The 10,056-nt window shown below is 47.6% G+C and overlaps 1 protein-coding gene across 1 annotated transcript; it reads right to left on the bottom strand.

The window, feature by feature from the left end:
• Nucleotides 1-5,349: 5,349 nt before the first annotated feature.
• On the bottom strand, nucleotides 5,350-9,853 carry lg17h1orf53 (linkage group 17 C1orf53 homolog). Its single transcript, XM_003455642.5, has 3 exons — nucleotides 9,324-9,853; nucleotides 6,888-6,989; nucleotides 5,350-5,565 (listed from the first exon to the last, which is right to left on the bottom strand). Exons 1-3 carry the CDS (start codon nucleotides 9,591-9,593, stop codon nucleotides 5,494-5,496), a joined length of 444 nt encoding a protein of 147 aa, XP_003455690.2. The 5' UTR covers nucleotides 9,594-9,853; the 3' UTR covers nucleotides 5,350-5,493.
• Between the last annotated feature and the right edge of the window lie 203 nt (nucleotides 9,854-10,056).

Raw genomic sequence — 10,056 nt, 5'->3', positions numbered from 1 at the left:
GTTATAATCCCAAAATGCATCATGGCTTCTTTACCTTTTATTTTTAAAAATATATACACACACCGATCGTATTATAGGAGACTGAAGTGAGCTGAGCACGGTTACAGTCTCACTGGCTGGAGAGGTTTGTGTGAATAAATAATTAGGGTGTAAAGTCAAACTGGATCAATCAAATCTGACAAAGATAGGGAGCGCAGCAACACACGCCTGGAGGGGAAAAAATGTTTTGGTATTGAATAACCAAATACCAAATCGAAGCCATTTTCAAAATAAAAGTGCTCATTAATTGACGAATTGTGCGCATTTTAATCATGTGGGTACTGAACCAAAACCGCGGAGGGCTGCCTATTAGAAAGGTCGCAGTTTTCTTGTTTCCCCCTCTCTGATTTCCTTGCTTTCATATTTGCGTGACGACAAACGAATAATAAAAATGTGCGACCTCAGGAGGGTTTAGACCCATTAATACAAGACGACACGTGACTCCTACCACACTTTTTAGTCTAATTTTATTGATGCATTTCATTAAAAACACAAATAAGACAAAAAAAAAAAAAGCATATCAAGATAAGCCCATTCTGTGGTTCATATTTGCATGCTATAAAGTGTGGCACACTGCACGCCCGGATCCTTTTCTGAGGAACTGAGCTGACAAACTTCATAAAAATTCAAAGCAATAATAAGTCTGTTCAGCCAGGAAGCAGACTTACACACTTGCCTTGTGTGGCCTTGTGTTGCAACATCTAATAAAAAAAAGAAACGCTGATGAAAAATTCACTAATAATTAATAATGTCAAGATTTTAGTAAATATTAATAGTGTTTATGTTTTGAGGATGGTTTGGTTGTGTCTCTCTCTTAATGAGACCGTATTTTCTCAATTTAAGAGGTAAATACAAGGAGCGTGAGGTTTCTCTTCCCCCACTCACGTCCTTATATTCTCCACCTGAAATGCAAACTGACAATCGTCCATTAAATGGTAACACCGGTAAGAGAATGCAAAACCGTTTAAAGAGCACTTAGCTCCTCCTGAAGTGCACGTTCATCTTTAACACGAGAAAGGGAGGTCATCCAGAAAAACAAGAGGATAACCCAAACCTGCTCGTGCTCCCCACGGAGCGCCGAGGCACGGGTGGACTCGTTTCAATTGACTACGAGTGAATAGAATATTGTGTGAACGAGCACTGGGGCTGGAGCAAAGGGTGACAATTAATTACACCTCTGTACCGCTTGCATAAATGATCACGTGCCACACTGCTAACAGTCATTTTGCTTTGCTCCTTCAGCCTGGGTTGACATCACAGTGTATCTCATCAATAATGCAACAACACTGAGATCTATTTCACAGCGTACCACAACACGGAACGCACACACAGCGTGCTAGGAGCACGATACCCAGACAGGCGCTGCAGCGCGCTTGGTTAAATCGGCGAAACGGCGGCTACAGCGCCAAGCAGGTCGCCTGGCTGTCCCCCGCCCACCCCCGCACCTCCCCGAGTGCCTGGCTCCTCTCTGCTGTAGGGCATGGTGGTTAGATTACCACACATCCAAAGTTCATCTGGAGTTATCATTTCTGGGTCACCTCAAGTGACACTCAGTCTCACAGAGGGAGCTCTCAGTCACTCCCAAAGCATGGCCAGAAAAGGAGCGTAGGAGAGGTGGTGGAGGCGAGGAGGCGAGGAGTAGGAGAGAAGCAAGGAAGAGGAGGAGGCGGTGGGAAGGCTCTCCCAGGATCCAGTGAGGTGCAGGGAACCACAGGCTAAACACTGACAGAATGAAGGAAAGGGGTGGGAAGGGAAGGGAGAGGGTGAGGCAGAGGAGGAGGAACAGAGGGAGGAGTGAAGCACTGTACAGCTGTATCCCAGTCACATGAGCCTGGGTGGGTGGGTGGGTGGGTGGATGGTGAGACATCCTGGAAATATTTACAAACACACAGTGGACGTGACTTTCTAATTATTGAAGCAGAGGCGATATCAGAAATGCACAAAACGGGGGAAACGCCCCCCCCCCCCCCGGCGGCGTCTCGTAAAGAAGCAAAATGATAAACGGCGATTTTAAGAAAATAACGACGTGCAGGATAATACGAGAATCTCCACGTCTCCTCCTGCTGGTCATTTCTCCCCCGCCTCTCCTGCTTCTACCACTTTCCCTTTTCTCTCTTCCAAGCAACGCTCCCCCCTCCCTCCCTCTCGCCCTCCACCCCTCCTTCGATCTCCTCCCTGCTCTGCTCTGCTGGAGCTCAAATCACAACCCCGGTCCCTGGCAGATGGAGGATAGGAAAGAGAAGCTCTTAACTAGCCAGCCTGAGCCGCTGCTCTCTGCACACCAACTGCTGCCTGCCTCCCCTCCCTGCCTCCAGAACAGCTACCACTACATGCACCCCCCCACCCCCAGCACCTCTGGGGACACGGTATCCTTCTGGGGAATGGTGCGTGTATTAGTCCGTATCTGGACACACTAGAAAGGACATGGAAACATAATAGATGGATGTTATTTATCACTACATAACCTTATGGGGCAGAGCAGCGTTTGCGAGGAGAGGGTTAGTAAATATCGTTTTGCTGTCAAACAAGCGCCGTCTTTCTACTTCAGTGAGCGAGGACAGAGAGTCAGAAGACGGCGTAATGTGAAGCGAGCTGGAGGTTAGACGGCGTGACAGATAAAGAAAGCGGCGACACGTCGGGTCCAAAGCGCAGACGAGAAATCATGAACGACTGCGGCGATGCAAAACCAGGAGGGAAATAAACAGGCCAAAGTGCTCCGTGGGCGCTTAAGTGCCTTTGACTGCCCCCGACTCTCCTTTTATCTGGGCTCATCTGGCGACCACGGCTTGGCCTGGCATGAGCCTGACCACCAGTTGCGGTCTGAGGGAGAAACTGCTCCTCTGTGCTATTTGCAGCCCTGTCTGTCCAAAGGAATCTGGTGCGCTGACTGTCACTCAGTGGCCATGTGTGTTTTTTATCACTAATTCTACCACAGGGATGTGGTTGTCCATATGACCACTGTGGAGGCTGCTGCCCTGAGGCGAGCTGACATTGTCTGTGTAGAACGACCAGACGTTGATGTAGGGGCTGCTCAAATGCTGCTTAACACACACACACACACACACACACACACACACATGCACGCAGGCAGGCAGGCAGGCATACTGAGCGGTGCCTGGCCAATTGCTGAGACTGATGTTCCTTTCAGCCATCATATGGCTGACACTTAAGTTTTTTTCCCCGCCAACCTTGTGTCAGTTCCTGGCTGGTCTGGCCAGCAGTGATGGAGACGCTGTAACCGACTGTGGTCGGGGCCGCTGGCGGCGGGGCTGCTGTGCCCGTTTGAGATGGGGTGCGATGGGGGTGGGGGGCTGCTGCTTGGCCTGTCAACTGGTTGTGACTGGAGCATGTCTGGTCACAGATCCAAACTGGACAGCTCGCTCTTTCTCTGCAGCTAGTGCCATCATCCTGCAGAAAGGCACACGGCGTATAGCTGCCACTCTGCTCCAGTACAGCATATGCTCCAGCTGAGGGTCAGACATGTTCAGTCCAAAACGCCTGAAAGAGACGCCTCACGTGTCTAACTGGCTGCTGGGAGCACATGTGCACTGTGGGTAAAAGAGAAAATGATCGTGGTGCTGCATAACCCAGCTCCAACCCAAATAAAAGGCGGGACTTTCATCAACTTTAGATAAATTAATTCGGTTCAATGATTAAAACACAGAAACTAGTTGAATGCTCTCTCTCACTGTGCAAGTGCACTGCACAGGCTACTCAATCAATCTGCTGATGAATTAAGGATGGATTAGTAAACGGAGTGCAGAGGTGTGCTGTGCTGTTTGTGTCTCAGTCACCAACTGCTAGGCTGGAAGATGATGGAGGGGAAAAAAATTCAAACTGTGCCATCACTGGATCGGGAAGACGTGGAGGGATGAGGCAGACATGAAAGTTGGCCTATTTCATGGTCAGGCTGCGGGACCGCCGAGGCCCTGAATGGCAATGCATCTACTTTAATGTGACAGACGAGTCCCTAGGCAAAACCGGCGGAGCCGCGGCAGGCAAGCGGGCCCAGGTACTTGATGAGTGTGACACCTTCGCCGTCCCGCTGTAGAAATGTTGCTGCCGCACGCTCCGCTGCCTCGGTTTAGAATAACACCAAATAAATTCGCCTCTCATCCCGCCTGACGACGCGTCCCCAGAACCTGTCCTCCCCAGCACTGTCGGGATCACCGATCTCCTTGTAGCCGCTCACAGGGCTTTGCTTCGATCGCTAAGCACTTGCCTTTGGGACCCACCTGCCGAGAAAAGACACATCCTCTCATGGCGACGCCGTTTGCCCAATCGGGCGGAGAAGGACGAGTGTGTGCGTCGGGTTTGCGGCGAGCGCCCGGAGGCGTCATGCCGCCTACCCACACGCACTCTCAAATCAAGCACCGCATCTTTCCTCGGCATAGGTAGTTCTATACGAGCGCTTGACCTTACCTAGCGCTATCACTCAGGGCTACGAAGTGCACGGTTAAGTGCAACCTTTATTCTATATTGGCCTATTAGGAGCCACGCAGTGTTCCGATGGAGCGGGCCTGCCTGTGCATGTGTGCGTCGGCTGGTGAGCGCCGAGCTGATCTATTGCAGTCCTGGGATGAGAGGGCCCAGGAGTTCATTAGGCTGCGGCTCAGGAGAGCAGCCGCGGGGAGCTGCACTGTAGCCGAGTGTTGCCAGGAGGCTGAGCTGCAAGTCCGGTGGGGAGGGCTGCTGTTGATGTCCGTGGCATGTTTGCTAACAGCCTGATTCCATCAAGTGGTGTAAAAGCAGCGCAGCCAAGTGTGAGGGCTGACCCCTGGCACCTTCCTATTTTTAACAACACAGTATCTCAGTCAAAGGTAGACAGTTCAGTCAAGCACTTGTAGTGTGTAAATGATGCTAATATTCATGCAGTCGTACGTTTGGGAGAGGAAAAAAAAATAACAAGCGATGCGAAGCAAAAAGAGCACAAGACTCCATCTGACTATCTTACAGTTACTTTCGCTTATATGCCCTTTATCTGGAGGGCGAAGATCTAAAATGCACTCTCAGTTTTTCATCTCCATACTCCCACAACCCTTGTAAATGCATCAGAAGAGCGGAATACTACAAAATATTAAATACTCTTGAAGAGAAATGAAAAAATGAGGCTGAAAGGCATTTCAGTGGACACTGAGAGGAAAAAACAAGTATCTGCAAAACAGAACAAAACAAAAATGTGATAAAAGACTGTTTTGCATGAGGGTCTAGTGAACAAATCCGTTCTCCTCCTTTCCCATTTTGCCAGAATGAAAATAATCCTAAGAATAGTTGGGATTCATAAGAGATAGGTATTGCACAGACACTACCCATATTTCATCATTTATTACACGGCTAAAAGAAAAAAAATGACTCAAGTAGTCCAAATAACGACAGGCAGAAGACAAGCAACGTGTGGTGGGTTCCATTCCAAACAGGCTTCTAACGCGTTACCTTGGCACGAGTCTGTTAGGTCTATACGTAAAACAGGGAATTGAACCGCTTCTTCGTGGCGGGGTCCTTCACGTTGACTTGGCCATATGGACACTGGGGGAGACGGGAGATAAATAAGCGCCGGTTAACAGCTGCATGTGGAGCAGAGCTTTAGTCACACTGAGAACGACACATGAGAAGCAGATAGAGCAAGGAAAAAAAGGACGGGACAGAGTCGGATAAGGACAGGGGGAAGACGGAATGGGATGGGACGGGGCGAAAGCAAAACCCGGAGCAAGGATGGAGAGTGGACACACGAGACTCAGTGGGACAGAGCAAAGCAGAAATGAGCAGAGCGGGGCTGACACCGTCAGAAACCCACAGCACGTCTGTGTATTTGGTTTGTTACACACGGATGAACCACTCAGCTTTGCATTTCACCATCACCGATCCTCACTCTGGAAACTTTAAACCAGCAGAGGTCAGAAATGATGCTGATAAACTAGATCTATCCCCAAACTCTGAGCAGATGAGCCTTTTTGTTAATGTCACGCCCCCCCAAGTCTGTATCACAAAGTCAAACCTAGAATTTAATCTTAACCATATTTACTGCTGTGATTGTTGCCAGTCTCAGCTAAATGGTCACGAATAATTATTATTATGATGCCTTTGTTTCCTCAGGACTGGACTAATTCAGCGTGCATTGGTCTCACGTGCAACGGTCCAAAAACGCGACCGCGAGGCTCCTAGGGCCTCGAGCTTGGTGATCAGAGCTCTGATTATTTTAGTGAAGTCGTACATCCGTATAAAACGTGCAGGTCATTAACGTCGTCGCACCAAAGCCTGTCGGTGGTTCTTGGTTCTAGCCTGAAGACCGAAGGAGACTGTGGACTGCACTAACTGTTTAAAACATGTGAAGAGCAGCTCGATCCTTATTTGTACAGGCTTGACTTTAACTAGCAAATATTATTGTTGTGTTTTAATATTTGCATTTTTATTTGTTGATCGTTGCTGTGCAGCACTTTGTGATCCTTATCTTGAAAGGTGCTATTATAAAGACATTTTACACACTTATTACGTTTGTGATCTTACATATTTTGATGCAACGTACTGGACCATCTATTTTGTTTTATTTCTATTTTGCTCCATCCATGTGCACGAACAGAAAGCAGCCTGGAAACTAACACACTGCGTTATTAGCCCTGTTAGCTCATCCTTTTCAACACCACGGAAGCTCCAACCCACCAAACCTGCTTTTGTTTCATGTTTTATGCTGAAAATAAATGACGAACGTTGGTCAAAACTGCTCTGGCAGAACCACGCTTTACAAATGAGGTCGGTTACCGTTGGAAACAGACGGGCTCAAACGTACAGGGTGGGAAAAACACGGCAGAGGACAAAAACAGGGAGAAAACCAGTAAAAACAAAGAGCTCACGTGTCTGCACGCGCTGCCGCAGCACTTCCCTCTCTGAAGGTGGGCATACTCTGTGAACACCTTATACCCGCTTGAAGGGTCAACGTACATCTGCTTCTTTGCCTGAGCATAATGAAGATATTATCATTCAATTAGAATGACACACAAACACATGTGGCGGGATGTGAACCGTGCACACAGAAATACATACGATACATATACTCACCCAAACACAAAGACGCCTGCAAGAAAAATAGAGCCTAAGAACGTATACAGAGACAGATTGCTGTGGTTCAAGGAGAAGAAGGACTGGGTGACCTCTAAGCATAGAAACAGATGTAAGACACCCTCATTCTTAAGATATTACTAATTAATTAGCGTGCAATTCAGTAAGTGAGAATACGCTATGACTAATCAGCTGGTAGCCCTGCAATCTGCACGTCGTTCTGACAATTTTCAGGATGGTGAAAAATCGACTTTACAGACAGTCGTTGTTTTATTTGGTGCAGTTATTCGTCTTGCATAGGCACAAAAACACCTTCTGTAAGTGGAAAAACCCTGAACTCCTCTGCCATCCCTTAGGAAGTTCCAAAATGTCATCTCTCAGTCTGTTTCAAACTGAGAGCCACTAGTTGGTGAGCTTTGACAGGCCACAAAGGGAAAAAGGCCCCAGGCCCTTTGGTGACACGGCTTGTCATTTCACATGCCATTGCAAGGCCACATAGTGAAGCTGGCATAGCTGGGCCCCCTCTGTATTGTAGTTTTCCCACCCAGGCCCTACCGCTCTCCTCAGGTCGCGGCCAACTTGCCTCAACTTCATCCACACTCCGAAGCACAATATTTACAACAGATAAGCCTAAAGGCATGCGGGTGACACCTATTCGCCGCTGTCATCAGCACAGCTCGCTGGTTCTGCTCCATGGAAGAGCAAGTGAGATTTGGTGAAGATGATGGATCTAGCACAAACAATCAGCATCATTTCTCTGAGGCTTTTGCAGCAGGCAGGTATTCTCCTCTGTGTGAAAGTTCACAGCAATAACAGGTGGACACAGACACCTCCTACGTTCAGGCGCGGTTTTGCACTTATTTCCGATACCTACACTTTCACTGCAAAATAATTAACATGTTTATCTCGGGTTAGAATGGAAAGACTGAGTCAAAAATCATTAGTGGTTTTATCCTCCTAAATGTCACTTGGTTAAGGACTCGGGGGACGTGGAGGAGGGTTGGGGGCACCGCCCTGGGAACAAGAAGGCCCCGGAGATGTTATCATGCTGTTAACATACAGCGGCTAGTTTTAAAACATTATGCTGGTATTGGTCCAGATTATTTACATCATTGTGGACTATTGGATATTTTAACTTTTTACTGGGTTTAAGAGAGAAGACTAATAAAAAACCCAGTTCCAACGAAAAATGTTGGAGCCTGAAAAGTAAGAAGAACTAAAAAGAAACAACATTTTATCAGTAATCAGGTCAACTGGCACCAGGTCAGTAAGATGAGTGGGTATAAAAAGTGCGTCTTAGAGAGGCAGAGTTTCTCAGAATTAAAGACGGGCAGAGGTTCATCAATCTGCAGAAAGTTACGTTTACAAATTGTGAAACATTTTTTAGAATAATGCTGAAAACAGTGAATATCTCATCATCTGCAGTGCATAATATCAGAATATTTGGAGAATCTGGAGAAATCTCTGTGCGCAAGGTACAACGCTGAAAATCAATAATAGATGCCCGACATCTTCTGTCCCTCAGCCAGAAATCCCTGTCTGTGAACACAGTTCAGCCTGCCGTCCACAAATGCAGGTGAAAGCCGCAAAGAACAAGATATAAGCGAACATGATCCAGAAACGTCTTCTCTGGAAATCTGCATTTGCAGGTGACACTTTCCTACTTTGAGGGAAAGCAGGAATCTTTTGTCAGACCAAGAATGAAATTTGAAAGTCGTTTTGAAAAACATGGACACTGCATACTCCAAACTGGAGCTCAGTTCAAAAGCCTGCATCTCTGATGGTATAGGAGGGCATTAGTGCCGATGGAAGCGGCAGCTTGCCGTCCATACGACACTGCCAAACTACGTACGCCATCTATTACGACCGCAGGCTTCATAGAAGCAGAGGCTAGGTCCTGAACTGACCGGGTCCAGACATTTCGCCAGTTGGAAACATCTGGAGCATCGTGAAATGAAAAGTACAACAAACGCCCAGGACTTTCGAACTGTTGTAAATCACACAATTTAAGGCGTGTCGATATGGTCGAGATGACCTGCTGAATTAGAAACTGGACATCAGGTTGATTTAAGTGACTCTGAAGAATTTTTGGTGACAACGGGAAGATTGGAAAAATCATCATTCTTGATTTATCATCATTTCTTTGCAAAGCGCGTGTAATTAATCACCCGTGGATCTGCGGTCCGATTGTGCTACATGACACGATTGGCTGTCTCTGTGATGCGTCTTACCGCACACGCTTGTCTATGGATTCTGTGGATGGCCATCTCGCCCTCTGTGAACTTTCCCGCGGAGGAGGGGTCGTTTTCGCCCCCCGCGTCGCTGACGTCAGCTGCTCCCGTGCCTTCGTCGATCTGTGACGCGCCGCTGTTCGCCGGTGGCTCTGAGCTTTCTCCCGACAGCTTTGGCATCGACATCGTTACGAGTCGTTTATTCAAGTGGAAACAGAGACGAACGAGTCTGCTGACAAACGCTTCACTCGGGTAGTTTTTGCAAAGCATGCTTCTGCGAAAAAACACTTTATCTGCAATTTACAAGCAGGGAGAGGCTTTTATTAAGAGAACAACTTTGCCACTGTGTAAAGAAAGACGCGAGTTCTGTGGAAAAGGGAAAGAAACGCGAATGCGCCTTTCCCTGTTCATCTTATCTGCACTGTTCAGATCCAGCCTCTCTCCATGTTGCTGCACAGAAATGTGTTTTACTTCTTCGTCGGCCTGGTCACATGCCACCAATGTGACCGTCACGTAACTCCGACCCACCGGCTCATGCAGCGCCTCTGCTGTTTGAAAGCTGCCACTACACGGCAGCTTTCCACTGGAGAAGTCCACTGTTAGAAAAAAAATCACCAAAAAACACAGACTTAAAAAAATAATTAATGAAAAAGCGGTGAGCTACTGGAGCGTTATTATTCAGAGATAAACAGAGGCCATGTTTTTTGTAGCCTCTGCTATAGCATGGGGGTCA

The sequence above is a fragment of the Oreochromis niloticus genome, linkage group LG17 (assembly GCF_001858045.2).
Source record: "Oreochromis niloticus isolate F11D_XX linkage group LG17, O_niloticus_UMD_NMBU, whole genome shotgun sequence".
In the NCBI taxonomy this organism is placed as follows: Eukaryota; Metazoa; Chordata; class Actinopteri; order Cichliformes; family Cichlidae; genus Oreochromis; species Oreochromis niloticus.
Note: the sequence above shows the minus strand (reverse complement) of the source record. Positions and strands in the feature narration are given on the sequence as shown.

Coding starts and splice junctions, on each gene's coding strand:
- lg17h1orf53 (XM_003455642.5), bottom strand. CDS start 9,593: ATGCTTTGCAAAAACTACCCGAGTGAAGCGTTTGTCAGCAGACTCGTT. Junction 6,990..9,323: donor TCCATAGACAAGCGTGTGCG/GTAAGACGCATC, acceptor CATTATGCTCAG/GCAAAGAAGCAGATGTACGT. Junction 5,566..6,887: donor GCGGCAGCGCGTGCAGACAC/GTGAGCTCTTTG, acceptor CGTCTCCCCCAG/TGTCCATATGGCCAAGTCAA.